The sequence below is a fragment of the Amphibalanus amphitrite genome, unplaced genomic scaffold (genome assembly GCF_019059575.1).
Source record: "Amphibalanus amphitrite isolate SeventyFive unplaced genomic scaffold, NRLGWU_Aamphi_draft 001633F_arrow, whole genome shotgun sequence".
Lineage (NCBI taxonomy): Eukaryota > Metazoa > Arthropoda > Thecostraca > Balanomorpha > Balanidae > Amphibalanus > Amphibalanus amphitrite.
The window spans coordinates 36,077-52,512 of record NW_024883126.1 but is presented as its reverse complement, the minus strand read 5'-3'; the positions used below and the strand labels follow the sequence as shown (position 1 = coordinate 52,512).

Genomic DNA, 16,436 nt, shown 5'->3' with positions numbered 1-16,436 from the left:
GTTAAAGCTGAGCTGGTTGGAGCTGATTGGTAAAAAACCAAAGCCTCGCCGCGGGTGGCTGTATTGTCGGATAAGAACGCATTCCTGGGATAAGGACGCATTCCTGGCGTATTTTCTTTTAAAATTGCCGATAACTACGAATGGAGGCCGAAATCGGCCGTAAGGAGGTAGACAGATAGGTTTTCGGACACGGGCTACAAGATGGCTATCTCAGTTTCAATCCCCATGTTAAAGGTGGCCCTTTTCCTTTAACCCGCGAGTTGCTGGGGGGGGGGGGGCGTTAACCCGCGCGGGGCTGGGGTCTCCAGCCGAACGCGCGGGGCTGGGGGGGGTAAATTTTACCCCCCCTGTTATCTCCCGAACTAATGGTCCGATTTGGAAAATTCAAACGCCAATCGAAAGATCTCATCACGAACAACAAAAAACATGTACTTAATTTTAAGTTTGAGGTCAAGGTCAAGGTCAGGTCAAGGGTACAAATTGCAAGTTCATACAGTATCGGCCTTGCACCGTAGTTGCCGAAGAATGGAGTCATGGACTGAGACTGATCGCCCAAAACGTGTTTTTAGGCTACCAAGACAATATTCGTTGCATATAATATCATTCAGAGGTCAAGGTCAAGGTCAGGTCAGGTCAGGTCAGGTCACCAAAAACAAAATATAGAAAAGGGCATGTGCGACACATGTTTTATGGGTCATTTTACTCATAGAATTCAATAGGCACACTCAATAAGTGATATGGACCACCTCTGGATGAATTTCAGGTCGAGGTCAGGTCAAGGTCAGGTCAAGTGAGGTCAAATTTTGAAGTTGGTTGTTAAGGCCTAAAAAGGTGTCTATCTGATGCAGTTTTTCACGGCAAATCGAATGGTGCTATTTTTGTTTCCGTACGAGGTCTAGAACTTCCAAAAAAGTCATTTTTCAAAATTTTTGTGTGTCGTGACGTCATACAATTTTGAATAACTCCCACATTTTTGAACCGATTCTTCTAAAACTTGGTATGTAGGTGCACATAGACCACTTCTCTGACATATATTCCGGTTTTTTCGATACACTCAAAATTTTGGATTTTATAGCTATTTTCCCAAAAAAGTCAGTTTTTTGCAAAAATTTGGGCCAAAATCCAAAATTTTTAAAAAACCGAGATAGCCATTTGATAGACAAAGTAAAATTACGTATATCCTTTTTTGTTATGTCTTGATTCCTTTAAAAATGAAGATGTTAGCGGCGTTTGAACTTTTGCCGTTTTTGAGGCGAAAATGGCGAACATGACGTCACTAAAACGTCAATTTCTCAAAAAATTTCCGACGGATTTCGCTCAAATTTTCAGGGAACGTGCCAAATTGATGTAAGAAAAGGTACTGAAAGTTTGGCGGCGCTGCGCGCCGCGGTTTTTGAGATATTGCAAAAATTCGCGAGGGGGGGTAAAATTTACCCCCCCAGCCCCGCGCGGGTTAAACGCCCCCACTTTTTTCGCCGGGCCATAGCATAAAAACGGAATTTTGGGTACCTGTAGGGAATTGATTGAAGTTTATTGTGACAAAGTTTCAAAAAAATCGGTTGGAAAATTTTTGAGATATCGAAGTTTTAGTGACGTCATGATTTCTGAGTTTTCGACCAAAAACGGCATATGTTCAAAAAATCATATAAAATCACAGAATAGACATACAGACATGCCGTAAACGCCATTAGACTGCCAATACCATGAACAATCAAATGGCTATCTTCGATTATTGATTATCGTTCCGCATTTTCCAAAATCTTGAACTGAATCTTGGCAATTTTTCGTGACTACTTCACGACCATGATACATGCATTTCTTAAATTGAAGTTTTTGAGCGAAACACGTACACATACGACAAAATGAATGTCACCATCGTGTTCTACGCCCCGAAGTACCCATAAAACATGTGTCACAGGCTGCGAATATCAGTTTTGATTTTCGGGGATATGTGCCTACCCGGTTGACCTGACCTTGACCCTGACCTATGCTTGATTGACCCCTACATGGAGCTGACACTCTTTTAGGCCTTATATGATGGATTTTGCACCGTTTTGACAGAATTTATGACGAGAGGCGCCTATTGCGAAGTCCTGAAATCCATGCTACTGAAAGCCCGATTTCAGGTGTTTGACCTGACCTTGAGCCGACCTGTGACCTAAAAATTCAACCTTAAAGTACTCTTCTGAAGCGTCTTGTCGCGCTCTTTCGTTTGCCGCCTCGTGCGTTTCGCTGCGCCTATTGGTTCTCGAGTTACCGGCTGGGGGCGTTTAACGCCCCCCCCCCCCAGCAAACGGTGGGTGGCGAAATACCCCAGCAACTGCCGGGTTAAGGAAAGTTTCTAGTTCTACGGCCTATGGGCTACCCGTTGATGTGCTTTGATTTGAAATTTGGTCAATTCCTTTACTCGAAAACTGCTGTGCAAGTGTATTTTCGACATAGCCCACAAATGACCTTAGGTCATCGCATGACCTTGAGAGGTCAAATGAGTGTTGGGAAAGTAAGATTAGATGCTGGCAAGTCGATTGGTGCCATTTGTAGCGCTCTAGCTCTACTGGGTGGGCCACAATCTGCTGTGCAAATTTGGGACACGTGACCTTTGCTGACCTCTGTAGGTCAAACGGCTGAAAGTGCCACCGAATGACTCGGTCTGTGGATTGGGCATGTCATCACCTATATTGTGTACGATTTTCAGCTTGATCGGAGATGTCCCGAATCTGGGCTGAATCCGGGCTGCGACGTATGGAGTGTCGTTTATTTGCACATTTTGACCTGCCGAGGTCAAACGGGGGTCACATATCGAAAAGCGGTTTTTAAGGAAAGTTTCTACGGCCTATGGGCTACCCGATGATGTGCTTTGATTTGGAATTCGGTCAATTCCTCTACTCGAAATCTGCTGTGCAAGTGTATTTTCGACATAGCCCACAAATGACCTTAGGTCATTGCATGACCTTGAGAGGTCAAATGAGTGTTAAGAAAGTAAGATTAGATGCTGGCAAGTCGATTGGTGCCATTTTTAGCGCTCTAGCTCTACTGAGTGGGCCACAATCTGCTGTGCAAATTTGGGCCACGTGACCTTTGCTGACCTCTGTAGGTCAAACGGCTGAAAGTGCCACCGAATGACTCGGTCTGTGGATTGGGCATGTCATCGCCTACATTGTGTACGATTTTCAGCTTGATCGGAGATGTCCCGAATCTGGGCTGAATCCGGGCTGCGACCTATGAGTATGGAGTGTCGTTTATTTGCACATTTTGACCTGCCGAGGTCAAACGGGGGTCACATATCGAAAAGCGGTTTTTAAAGGAAAAGGGCCACCTTCGTGAAATATGAAGATATCGTTGTTTTTCATTTTGACATTATTATTTTTCATTTGCTTTTCAAAACTGGTGCCAGAAGTGCACAATTCGCGAAAAAGTATTTAAAACTATTTAACATATTGGTACTATGTTAATACTCTCTACGGCACCTACTGTATGATGGCATAGCGATGACGTCACACTCAAGCCAATCAGCGTTCAGAAGACAGACTCGTCGGATTGCGTCAGATAAGCTGATTGGTTAAAGCTGAGCTGGTTGGAGCTGATTGGTAAAAAACCAAAGCCTCGCCGCGGGTGGCTGTATTGTCGGATAAGAACGCATTCCTGGGATAAGGACGCATTCCTGGCGTATTTTCTTTTAAAATTGCCGATAACTACGAATGGAGGCCGAAATCGGCCGTAAGGAGGTAGACAGATAGGTTTTCGGACACGGGCTACAAGATGGCTATCTCAGTTTCAATCCCCATGTTAAAGGTGGCCCTTTTCCTTTAACCCGCGAGTTGCTGGGGGGGGGGGGGGGGCGTTAACCCGCGCGGGGCTGGGGTCTCCAGCCGAACGCGCGGGGCTGGGGGGGGGTAAATTTTACCCCCCTGTTATCTCCCGAACTAATGGTCCGATTTGGAAAATTCAAACGCCAATCGAAAGATCTCATCACGAACAACAAAAAACATGTACTTAATTTTAAGTTTGAGGTCAAGGTCAAGGTCAGGTCAAGGGTACAAATTGCAAGTTCATACAGTATCGGCCTTGCACCGTAGTTGCCGAAGAATGGAGTCATGGACTGAGACTGATCGCCCAAAACGTGTTTTTAGGCTACCAAGACAATATTCGTTGCATATAATATCATTCAGAGGTCAAGGTCAAGGTCAGATCAGGTCAGGTCAGGTCACCAAAAACAAAATATAGAAAAGGGCATGTGCGACACATGTTTTATGGGTCATTTTACTCATAGAATTCAATAGGCACACTCAATAAGTGATATGGACCACCTCTGGATGAATTTCAGGTCGAGGTCAGGTCAAGGTCAGGTCAAGTGAGGTCAAATTTTGAAGTTGGTTGTTAAGGCCTAAAAAGGTGTCTATCTGATGCAGTTTTTCACGGCAAATCGAATGGTGCTATTTTTGTTTCCGTACGAGGTCTAGAACTTCCAAAAAAGTCATTTTTCAAAATTTTTGTGTGTCGTGACGTCATACAATTTTGAATAACTCCCACATTTTTGAACCGATTCTTCTAAAACTTGGTATGTAGGTGCACATAGACCACTTCTCTGACATATATTCCGGTTTTTTCGATACACTCAAAATTTTGGATTTTATAGCTATTTTCCCAAAAAAGTCAGTTTTTTGCAAAAATTTGGGCCAAAATCCAAAATTTTTAAAAAACCGAGATAGCCATTTGATAGACAAAGTAAAATTACGTATATCCTTTTTTGTTATGTCTTGATTCCTTTAAAAATGAAGATGTTAGCGGCGTTTGAACTTTTGCCGTTTTTGAGGCGAAAATGGCGAACATGACGTCACTAAAACGTCAATTTCTCAAAAAATTTCCGACGGATTTCGCTCAAATTTTCAGGGAACGTGCCAAATTGATGTAAGAAAAGGTACTGAAAGTTTGGCGCTGCTGCGCGCCGCGGTTTTTGAGATATTGCAAAAATTCGCGAGGGGGGGTAAAATTTACCCCCCCAGCCCCGCGCGGGTTAAACGCCCCCACTTTTTTCGCCGGGCCATAGCATAAAAACTGCGCGCCGCAGGCGCGCCAATTTTTCGGTACCTGTAGGGAATTGATTGAAGTTTATTGTGACAAAGTTTCAAAAAGATCGGTTGGAAAATTTTTGAGATATCGAAGTTTTAGTGACGTCATGATTTCTGAGTTTTCGACCAAAAACGGCATATGTTCAAAAAATCATATAAAATCACAGAATAGACATACAGACATGCCGTAAACGCCATTAGACTGCCAATACCATGAACAATCAAATGGCCATCTTCGATTATTGATTATCGTTCCGCATTTTCCAAAATCTTGAACTGAATCTTGGCAATTTTTCGTGACTACTTCACGACCATGATACATGCATTTCTTAAATTGAAGTTTTTGAGCGAAACACGTACACATACGATAAAATGAATGTCACCATCGTGTTCTACGCCCCGAAGTACCCATAAAACATGTGTCACAGGCTGCGAATATCAGTTTTGATTTTCGGGGATATGTGCCTACCCGGTTGACCTGACCTTGACCCTGACCTATGCTTGATTGACCCCTACATGGAGCTGACACTCTTTTAGGCCTTATATGATGGATTTTGCACCGTTTTGACAGAATTTATGACGAGAGGCGCCTATTGCGAAGTCCTGAAATCCATGCTACTGAAAGCCCGATTTCAGGTGTTTGACCTGACCTTGAGCCGACCTGTGACCTCAAAATTCAACCTTAAAGTACTCATCTGAAGCGTCTTGTCGCGCTCTTTCGTTTGCCGCCTCGTGCGTTTCGCTGCGCCTATTGGTTCTCGAGTTATCGGCTGGGGGCGTTTAACGCCCCCCCCCCCCCCAGCAAACGGTGGGTGGCGAAATACCCCAGCAACTGCCGGGTTAAGGAAAGTTTCTAGTTCTACGGCCTATGGGCTACCCGTTGATGTGCTTTGATTTGAAATTTGGTCAATTCCTTTACTCGAAAACTGCTGTGCAAGTGTATTTTCGACATAGCCCACAAATGACCTTAGGTCATCGCATGACCTTGAGAGGTTAAATGAGTGTTTGAAAAGTAAGACTAGATGCTGGCGATTCGATTGGTGCCATTTTTAGCGCTCTAGCTCTACTGGGTGGGCCACAATCTGCTGTGCAAATTTGGGCCACGTGACCTTTGCTGACCTTTGTAGGTCAAACGGCTAGGAGTGCCACCAAATGACTCAGACTGTGGATTTGCCATGTCAACACCTACATTGTGTGCGATTTTCAGCTTGATCGGAGATGTCCCGAATCTGTGTTGAATCCAGGCTGCGACGTATGGAGTGTCGTTTATTTGCACATTTTGACCTGCCGAGGTCAAATGGGGTCTTATATCGAGAAGCAGTTTTTAAGGAAAGTTACTACGGCCTATGGGCTACCCGATGATGTGCTTTGATTTGGAATTCGGTCAATTCCTCTACTCGAAATCTGCTGTGCAAGTGTATTTTCGACATAGCCCACAAATGACCTTAGGTCATCGCATGACCTTGAGAGGTCAAATGAGTGTTGGAAAAGTAAGATTAGATGCTGGCGATTCGATTGGTGCCATTTTTAGCGCTCTAGCTGTACCGGGTGGGCCACAATCTGCTGTGCAAAGTTGGGCCACGTGACCTTTGCTGACCTCTGTAGGTCAAACGGCTGGGAGTGCCACCGAATGACTCGGACTGTGGATTGGGCACTTCATGGCCTACTTTGTGTGCGAGTTTCAGCGTGATCGGATGTGTCCCGAATCTGGGCTGAATCCGGGCTGAATCTGGGCTGAATATGGGCTGTCTTGATCAACATGATTATTTTCTCCGATGTTTCTTGGCCTTGGTTACCAAAATATACTGAACTGAACTGAATAACATGTTACATTTGCCCCTGCAAGAGTGTTACAATTGTCTCCGTCGCGCCGTGACATTTTGTAGACGAAACTGGCGCAAAAAGATGTTGCATGGACAAAATCTAATGCTTTCAATTTATGGACAACAAGCCTGCCAACGCTTACACAGTTTGAATTCTATCTTTTCAATTGCGCGAATGAGCTAATCAAATATAACGGTGTAAAAAGTTACAAAATGCTCTGAAAAGCACACAACTGTGCTTGACCATGACCTAATGACCATTGAGATGTGAAAAGCAGTATAGAATAACGCATTTTCGGTCTTAACCCTATTCCTGGCGGGGGGGGGGGCCTCAGGAGCCCCCCCCCCCCTGAGGTTTTTTTGTTATATCTCCCAAACGCGTTGAGCTAGGAAGCTCAAATTTTCTGACTTTTCCTAAAAGGCTTCTACGCAACATGTCTGAAAATTTTGAGTTGATCTGACCTCAGGTCAGGTCACCAGAGGCGGTTTGGTGACGCTACCTCAGAAAAATTTGCAATCACGCCAGAGCTAGAGTTTTTGACCGATCAATTTCTTCTCTTCAGGGTTTAGTTAGGGTACCAGTATGTGCAATTTGTATATCTCGGAATTTTGAAATCGGTGACCTAAGGTCAGGTCAATTTCGCGACCTCCCCATTATAAGTCAATGGGGGAAAAATCAACTCCCTGTTTTTACCACTAAAACGGGTCGGAATGGCCCCATATACCATACATGACTTCATATACGATCAACCTTCACTACCTTGAGGTCTGTTTTGCTGTTGGGCAGCTGTGAGGTCATGTGACGTCATCAAAGGTCACCAAAGGTTTTTGGCCAATAACTCCGTACAGGAACAAGATACAGACGCGTGGATGGTCTCATTGTGTTCAGCTCGTCAAGACGCATCGAATGATATACATGATGACCTCGAGGTCACGTGACCTGAGGTCAACCTTTGACCTTGACCTTTCGAGGTCAACATATATATCATTCGATGCGGATTGACGAGAGGATCACGATGATGCCCTTAGTTTGTTCCTATCTTGACTAATTCGAAAGTTATTCGAGAAAAACTCTCTCCATATCTAGTGCCGCCATTTTGACTTTTTCGACCCCTGTGACGTCATCTTTGACCTGACCTGAAAATGACCTTTGTAAAAATTGTAGATCTTGGCCGTGCGTATCCGATGCCGTTTACCGCTTGTCGCTATCTTGCTTCGTTCTCGAGATCTCAGGGGGGGGGGCCGAATCGGCCCCCCCCCCGCCAGTTTCTTGTCCCGGCGGAGCCCGCCAGGAATAGGGTTAACATCAGCTCATTCTATTGGTAAGTTTATGCCTATAAACATTTTTGTCCGTTACAATTGCCCCGTATTGCATTTGACCCCGCTCTACTATACCAAAAAAACGGTGGGATTGTTACAAATTTGTTCAAAAAGCTAGCCAACTAAGCTCACTGAGTTTTTCTAGCATGCTTTAGTTATTCTGTGTCTGTGTGATTTGCCTGAGACCAGCACATGGCCTTGGCTTGATAATATCGAGCCAATGAGAAATTTTCATAGCTGTCAAACTGGCAGAAATGTGCAGATACTATCCATTCTTTTCTGTCACTTTGCATTGCCACGAGCGACTGTGAAGCATCAAGCGTGTCCTTTCAAAAGGACGAAAAAAGGTCTATCTTACGTGAGGGATGAAGGGCATGTTATGCTCGCAGCTCGCGTAGTCTCTAGGCATCTCGCCACGGCCCATGTTCTCCCCGAATGCCGAATCATACGATACATCGTATCGTATCGATACGATACGATACAATTAGATATCGCATTTTAACATCTCACTAACAGATTATATAACTGCAGCGACACATGTATATTAAAAAGACACAAGTAGAGAAAACACAGTTACCTATAGACATCTCTTTCGCCAATCCTTAGGAGATCCAAAGATCTCCTCTCTCTCACGCCTTAACCATTTGAGTAACAACGCTGTCAGCAAAGCCCACGCGCATGTTATCCATGTCGTAAGCGGTGTAGAACTTCTGCATGAAAAGGGAGCCCAGCACGGTCACATTGTCGTCAAAGTCAGGCAGACCGACAAAGCCCGAGAGGCACATCTGCACACCACCTCCCAAAGTGTAGATGTAGGTGTACTCGAGGGGACTCATCTCCAGGGTGCGTCCGGCCGCCTCGATCTGCAGCGTCGGCAGCGTGTACAGGGTGCTGCAGTCCAGGCCGGCCACGCCCGGTGCGCCGATGTCGAAGCCGCCCAGAGCGTCGTTGACCGCCTTGGCCGCCTCCATGGACATGAAGAAGTAGGGCGTGGTGCTCAGCGCGGTGACGAAGCAGTTCTCCGAGCAGATGCTGGTCTCCCCGACGGCGAGGCTCTCCACGGAGGCCATCCAGCTCTGGTGCTCCTCGTTGAAGGTGACGGGCGCCCAGGCCAGCTCGCTGCTGCGGCGGTCGTCGTTGAGACCGCCCAGGGTCAGCTCACCTCCGGCGTCGCCGCGGCCCAGCCAGATTCCGGCCAGCCACTGGCCGATCAGACCCTGCTCGATCATCGAACCCATGATCGTGGTCGCGCCCTCCTGGCTGGCGCTGAAGCCGAAGCCCAGTGCGAGCACGCCGTCGTTGGGCGCCCTCAGTGCGTAGCTGTTCCAGACGGCCGTGGCCTCTCCGAACGCCTGGCCGCTCACGGTGGCGCCCGCCACGCTGATCGAGTCCTTGGAGATCACGCCGCTGACGTTTTGTCCCAGCGACAACTCGAATGGAGTGCCGTCCGCCTGGGGAGGCACAACGACTTCAGAAAAGTCTTCTTTGAGGACGTGACAAAATTGGGCATAGATAATTGGAAGTGGAACTAAGATATTTACCAGTAAAACGCCTTTGGGCGACCAACGGAGCGAGCGAGAGGGTGGGCCTTGCACGTGCGAAATTGCGAGGAGGCACCTTCAACCGACTTGTGCACTGCACCCTGCTAACCGGTCCCTAGCGATGTGCCAAATTTGAGCGCAATCGGCCCATCCGTTCTCGAGATCTGGAAGCGGCATCTTGTACGTGCGCACGTGCAAAATGGATCCCAACTGACTTTTGCACGGCACCCTACTAACCGGTCCCTAACCATGTACCAAAGTTCAGCGCAATCGGTTCAGCCGTTCTCGATATCTGGAATCGACCCCTGCACGTGCGCACGTGCAGCAGTACCCCAACTGTGGCACATGGATATGCATTATGCATTGCCTAGTGGGTGCCTACGGTGCCTACCTACATGCCAACCTTCAGTGCAATGGCTCCAGTAGTTACAGCGATATTGCAATTGTTACAAAACCTCGTGGTTTTGCACGTGGCATGTGCATAAGGCGTCACCCACATGCATCGGGAATATTCCAATACTATGTAGAAGGAATGAAGCTACTCTACAAAAATTACCGCATATAAATCGTTCAAGTGGTGCTGAGATATAAGCCTCGCGAAAGCGTCCGCACAGCCGGCTGGCCGGCCGGTCGATCATACTCAGAAATTTCCGTTAATCTAAGAAAGACTATAAAGTATAAATACGCTAGGACTATATTATACGCTCGCTTCGCTCGCTCGGTAAGTTAGTGTGTGTGTGTCTGTTTTTTTGTAGGGTAGCTTCATCCCTTCTTTCAAGTAACGGACTATTCCTGATTCATGAGGGTGGTCTGTTTTGCACGTGCTAGTGCAAAACAGAGGTGCCAGCTTTACAACAAGTGCAATAATGCGGTTGATATTGGGCCGATCGCGCTGAGACTTGGGGTGCATACAGGTAACCAGGGTACAATGCATTTCCACGGTTTGAGTGCCACTGCACTTGCGCATGTGGAAGGGTCACTTTCAGATCTCGAGAACGGCTGGGCAGGTTACGCCCGAATTCGGTACACGTCAAGGGGCGGATGAAAATGGCCCCGTGCAAAAGTCAATTGGGACCCAGTTTGCAATTATGAACGTGTAGGGTGCTGCTTTCTTGTGGCTTACCTCGTAGGTGGAGGAGGCGGCCGAGTCATACTGCGTGTGGTCCGTGCAGAACGGGTCGCTGCAGTTGATGGAGGGAATGTACGAGAGCGGGAAGGTGATGTCCACGGCCACTGTCATGGCCTGGCCGGGCGTGCCCACCGACATCTCCCCGAGGAAGTACCGCTGGCCCTACAAATCCACCGCAGCGTCCGAAAACAAGTCAGCAAAAGCATGCAGCTGTAGAAGATGCACAACAGTTGAAGTATTGTATTGTAAAGACAAAGCCAAAACATTAGGCGAAACCATCCTTAAAAGCTAAAAAAGCGAATATCTGCGGAGACTCCTACTTACATCAGCCTCCACCTTGGTGAGCGGCAGGGAGACGGGGGCTGGCTCGGCGGCCTTCCTCTGCTCCAGAACGGCGCCGATCACGGGCCGCACGTTCACCGGTACGTGCGGCACGTTCACCTGCACGTGCGGCACGGCCACCACGGCCGCCTCCAGGGCGCCCAGACACGCCAGCACCGACACAAGACGCAGCATCTCGGCTTTCGTTACCTCTGGCGGTACACCGGTGGAGCGGTGGTGTCATTGGAGTGTTACTGTCAGATGTTGCGATTACTATCGTGTCTTAAATAATGGTTGTTCGTTTGTTATCTGTACATTAAATTGGCTTACAATAGCCCCGTTTGCATAGCGCTTGTTGCCAGATAGTGGAATTCCGATACCGAGACATTTATTCCGCTAACGAGACATTTCAGGCAAATTCCGCTAGTTCTGACGACCTATCCGGCTTTAGGTCGTCTGAACTAGCGGAATGTGCCTGAAATGTCTCGTTAGTGGAATAAATGTCTCGGTATCGGAATTCCACTATCTGGCAACGAGCCCTATGTAAACGGGGCTACTGATTCGTTTTTTTTTCGACCCTTACCTACTGCAATTTTTTTTTTTTTAAAACGCAACGCGAGAATTGCTAGCTGAATTATTGAGAAAACTGGTTATTGGTTAACGCACATTGTTTTGGAGCTAAGGATATTGTTAAAAAAGCAAATTTGTAACAATGATGATGTACATACATACCGTTATGTCCAGCGCCATGCGATTTATTGGTTAGTTCAGTTATCATATTCCTGACAAGTCGTCTATCCCTGTGTGTTGTAAATACGGACAAATACGAGTTCTGAGGCCGGAAGCAAGTGGGTAGAAATAATTTTGATACTTTGATCGTCTGTTAAATTAATGTGCGCCACCAGTTTTCTCAGCAATTCAGCTACCAATTGTCATGCTTTATTCACAGAGATGTTAACACTTAACAATGAGGGTCAAACTTTGAAAAAAACGAACTGTAGCATTCAGTTTACATGCTAATCATGTGCGGTCCTAGAAGGTCGTGATTTTTTTTTTGGGGGGGGGGAAGTGCTATAGCCCATCTTCAGTAGTGCTATAGATGTGTTCAGCCAACAGCCACTCAGTGCTATAAATCTCACATACCTGTTCTGCAGATGAACAGAAAGCGCAGTCTGCTCAGGAGCTTCAGTAAGGAACTGATAGCTATCGATGTAGATATTGGTCTTTTATATGTCATATCGGCTGGTGCCTGGCATTGGGTGCCTGGCAGAAGAAAAATAGGACATAGGACGCGAGTAAATACTTCAGCGATAACAGCTTGTTATGTAACCCACAATCGCCGATGAGAGAGAACCATGCGGTGAGGACGAGTCAGCTGTCAGGCACTATAGGATTTGGTCACGGGGGGGGGGGGGGGGGGGGGCGGAGGAATCCAGGGGCAAGGCGTGGCAGAAAAAAAAACTGAACATCAAACACAGTTGGGTCTGACGCAAGACACACAGATTCCGTTGGATAGATATCAATGATAAGTTGGATAAGAAGGAATTCAAAGTTGGAACCCTAAAAGCACCGAAGTAACTGAAGCTATTTGAGTATGTAGTGGCAGACGCATGGCTAAACATTGTGATAACACCGAGCGCAGATGGGAGCCCGGCGGCTGCCAGACCACCGAAGTCGGATTACAGTCCGACAACTGCGATACGAAGCGACTCAATTATTCGAAAGTTCGCTAATCTTCTTCGAAATTCGCTAATATTGGATATGTACCTTATATTAGGCATGGTTCAGATGGTTTGATAAAATGCGAAGAAGGTTCCAGTGAATCTTATGCTTTTAATAAAAACGATTGAAAACCGTTGTTTTTTTATAGAAATTAGATTGTTTTTTATTGTTTTGTTGGGTTAGGCCCTTTCGGTCGACAAGACCATTGCAGAGCCGGAAGGATGATAGGATTTAGGGGGAGACATTGGTCTGGGCAGGCACCCTAGTGAGTCGCCGGGGCTGAGCCCGTCCAGAGGACAGGCCACCCAGCCCCAAGGCACTCACTGCACCCGGCTACGGGGTGCGCTCCCTCGGGAGCAGCGGTGCCGCTCCAAGGGAGCAGCCCGCATGAGATAAAGTTGCCTGTCCAGCCCGGAATGGGGTTGCGGTGTGGAGGAGAAGGATTTCAGTTTCCTGAGGATAGAAGCACGGATAGGTGGAGAAATTAGATATTACATGTCCTAGTTGTGCTGCTGGGTCATGGTCTCGTAATGTCGAGCCAATGGAAAATGTTCACAGCCGGCAGCCCTCAAACTAAGCGAAAATGCAGATGCTATCCTCTCGATATTTCCTACATGCCGGGGTATGTCTTAAGCACAGCACGAGCCGGGCAGTAAAACTATGACCAAGAAACTGTTGGTGTCAAAATGTCATGTTATTTGATAGGCCGGGCAGGAAACAAAAGTTTACTGCCCGGGTTTACTGCCCAGGGCAATGACCTCTAAATTACAGTTTATCGCATCAGCCCAGAGGTATAATTGATAGGGAATGTATAATTGACATCATTATTGCATGATATTTGCCGCGTAAAATTAGAAAATCAACATTTTTTGGTAAAAGAATATCTGCTCTGCTTATCAAGGGGTTTGAAATACTTTGTATTGGTTACAAAGCCGAAATTATGGCAAGATATGCTTCTATTAATCGAAATCCGTTATCGCTGGTTTCTTATCTTCGTTTGATATGTCCACTGATACCTTGGGCGTAAGTTATTGCGTTATTATTTGACAGTTGTAGTCCTTTCCTCAAAACAAACATGTAAAATATGGAAAATATAATGTATTTCACGAAAGTTTAGCCATAGGTCATCAACAAAGTACGATTACATAAATAAAGAAAAGATTCTTGCAAGAGCACTGGAAAATTCACGTTTAACCACTAGGAATATTATACCTTCTACCTTCTTCTTGTTCTTATGTCGTGGCAAATTATTCATGTATGATGTTCCTTGGATATCCAATTGTTGTGCCATTCTGAGTTGATATTTTCAGACGCGATTCTTTTTGAAGTGAGGTATTTTGATGCATTTTCTTCTATAAATTTCCTTTAACCCGCGCACCGACGGGGGTCTGCGCCAACTTCGTACCGACGGGGGGGGGCGGATGACCGCCCCCCCCTGAGATCTCGAGAACGAAGCAAGATAGCGACAAGCGGTAAACGGCATGGGATACGCACGGACAAGGTCTGCAATTTTTACCGAGGTCATTTTCAGGTCAGGTCAAAGATGACGTCACAGGGGTCAAAAAAGTCAATATGGCGGCGCTAGATATGGATAGTTTTTTTCTCGAATAACTTTCGAACTAGTCAAAATAGGAACAATCTAAGGGCACCATCGTGATCCTCTTGTCAATCCGCATCGAATGATATATATTTTGACCTCGAAAGGTCAAGGTCAAAGGTTGACCTCAGGTCACGTGACCTCGAGGTCATCATGTATATCATTCGATGGGTCTTGACGAGCTGAACACAATGAGACCATCCGCGCGGCTGTATCTTGTTCCTGTACGGAGTTATTGGCAAAAAAAACTTTGGTGACCTTTGATGACGTCACATGACCTTACAGCTGCCCAAAAGCAAAACAGACCTCAAGGTAGTGTCGGTTGATCGTATATGAAGTCATGTATGGTATATGGGGCCATTCCGACCCGTTTTAGTGGTAAAAACAGGGAGTTGATTTTTCCCCCATTGACTTATAATGGGGAGGTCGAGAAATTGACCTGACCTTAGGTCACCGATATCAAAATTCCGAGATATACAAATTGTAGCTACTAATGACCTAATAACATCCTGCGACTTTCAAAGGCCTCCGACATCTACTGTAGCTCTGGCACGGTGACAAAGTTGCAAAAAAGCGACTTGAGGCTGGGTCATTCAAAGTGACCTGGTGACCTGACCTTTAAAGTTAGGAGGTTCAAACTTGCACATCATGTGTAAAATTGATGAGAGAATAGTCGTACCAAATTTCCGGCGCTACGCGCCGCGGTTTACCCGCTATTCGCGAAAAACCTCAGGGGGCGGATATCCGCCCCCCCCCGTCGGTGCGCGTGTTAACCCTCGCCCGTATTGGTGTTTTTCCAGCCGCGAACGTATAGGGGGGGGGGGTCCGTTGGACCCCCCCCCTTGCCGTTTCGCCCCTGATCGAGCTAGAGCTTCGCGGAAAAAAACGAGCATGTTGCCCGTGACGAGAGGAAGCCGATGATACCTAATTTTAAGGTCCTAGGTCATTGGTTGACCTTGCAGGTCAGGTCAATGACCCAAAAGTCGGGAAAATCGGAACCTGTTAGAACGTCGTAAAGTGTGGCTGCTATGGGGTTTTTCGGGGCGCTGATCACGAATATCATGTTAGTTTTGATCACAGATGATGTCTTTATGCATTTAGTCCAGGTCGGGTCAGGTCAGGTCAGGTCAACCAGTACCTGCCGGGTATTCCTAGTAGGTGTCAACCGCCTCTGACAGCTTCGTAACATGTTACGAAGGCACCAAAACTACTTCGTACATGTTCATATGGTTGCTAAATTCGAATTCAGCTCCAAAAACTGGCCTAGAAACATGTAAAACTCGAAAAAGTGAACCGAGGTCACCAAAGGTCAATGACCTGACCTGACCTTCAGGTTACCTTGACACCCACCCTAATGCATGGGGCAACATCATATCACATGTTTGAACGCTTGAAACCACGAAAAGACTGCAAACGCGCGGCTAATGCGAGCCGACATACGCCGAATCGCGATTCCGGCCAAACATGGTCTCGAAAAGTAGGTCACAGGTCAAAGGTCATTGGGGTCAGGGTCATGAAATTTTCAGGGTAGCGCTAGGTGTAAAATTGATTAACGCGAGGGTACTGAAAGTTTCGTCGCGATCGGCCGCTTTTTACGCGAGTTATTCGCGAAAACCATGGGGGGGGGGGGGTCCGTTCGACCTGGGTGCCACTCTCTTCGTCTAGCATCATTTGGTCTAGTGCCTTTTGAGCTAGTGCAATTGGTCTAGTGCTTCAGCTGGTCTAGCGCCAGTTTGGCTAGTTTCGTTTGAGCTAGTGCCAAAGTGCCATTCATTTGAGCTAGTGCCTTTGGTCTAGTGCCGTAATTTCGTCTAGCTTTCAGCAGACTCATTTCCATGATGGAGGTGTATTATCATGCTTGGCACAATAATTAGACTCACGAGGAAAAGATTTTGCGGTTATTTTTTTTTTTTT

General features: G+C 46.6%; 1 protein-coding gene across 1 annotated transcript; it reads right to left on the bottom strand.

Moving 5' to 3' along the window:
* Nucleotides 1-8,811: 8,811 nt before the first annotated feature.
* LOC122374275 (cathepsin D-like) lies at nucleotides 8,812-12,432 on the bottom strand. Its single transcript, XM_043352919.1, has 4 exons — nucleotides 12,347-12,432; nucleotides 11,207-11,413; nucleotides 10,877-11,044; nucleotides 8,812-9,663 (listed from the first exon to the last, which is right to left on the bottom strand). The coding sequence occupies exons 2-4, from the start codon at nucleotides 11,396-11,398 to the stop codon at nucleotides 8,842-8,844; spliced, it is 1,182 nt and encodes a 393-aa protein (XP_043208854.1). The 5' UTR covers nucleotides 11,399-11,413; nucleotides 12,347-12,432; the 3' UTR covers nucleotides 8,812-8,841.
* Nucleotides 12,433-16,436: the final 4,004 nt, after the last annotated feature.

Coding starts and splice junctions, on each gene's coding strand:
- LOC122374275 (XM_043352919.1), bottom strand. CDS start 11,398: ATGCTGCGTCTTGTGTCGGTGCTGGCGTGTCTGGGCGCCCTGGAGGCG. Junction 11,045..11,206: donor TCACCAAGGTGGAGGCTGAT/GTAAGTAGGAGT, acceptor GTGGATTTGTAG/GGCCAGCGGTACTTCCTCGG. Junction 9,664..10,876: donor CCGCCTCCTCCACCTACGAG/GTAAGCCACAAG, acceptor GTGCCTCCCCAG/GCGGACGGCACTCCATTCGA.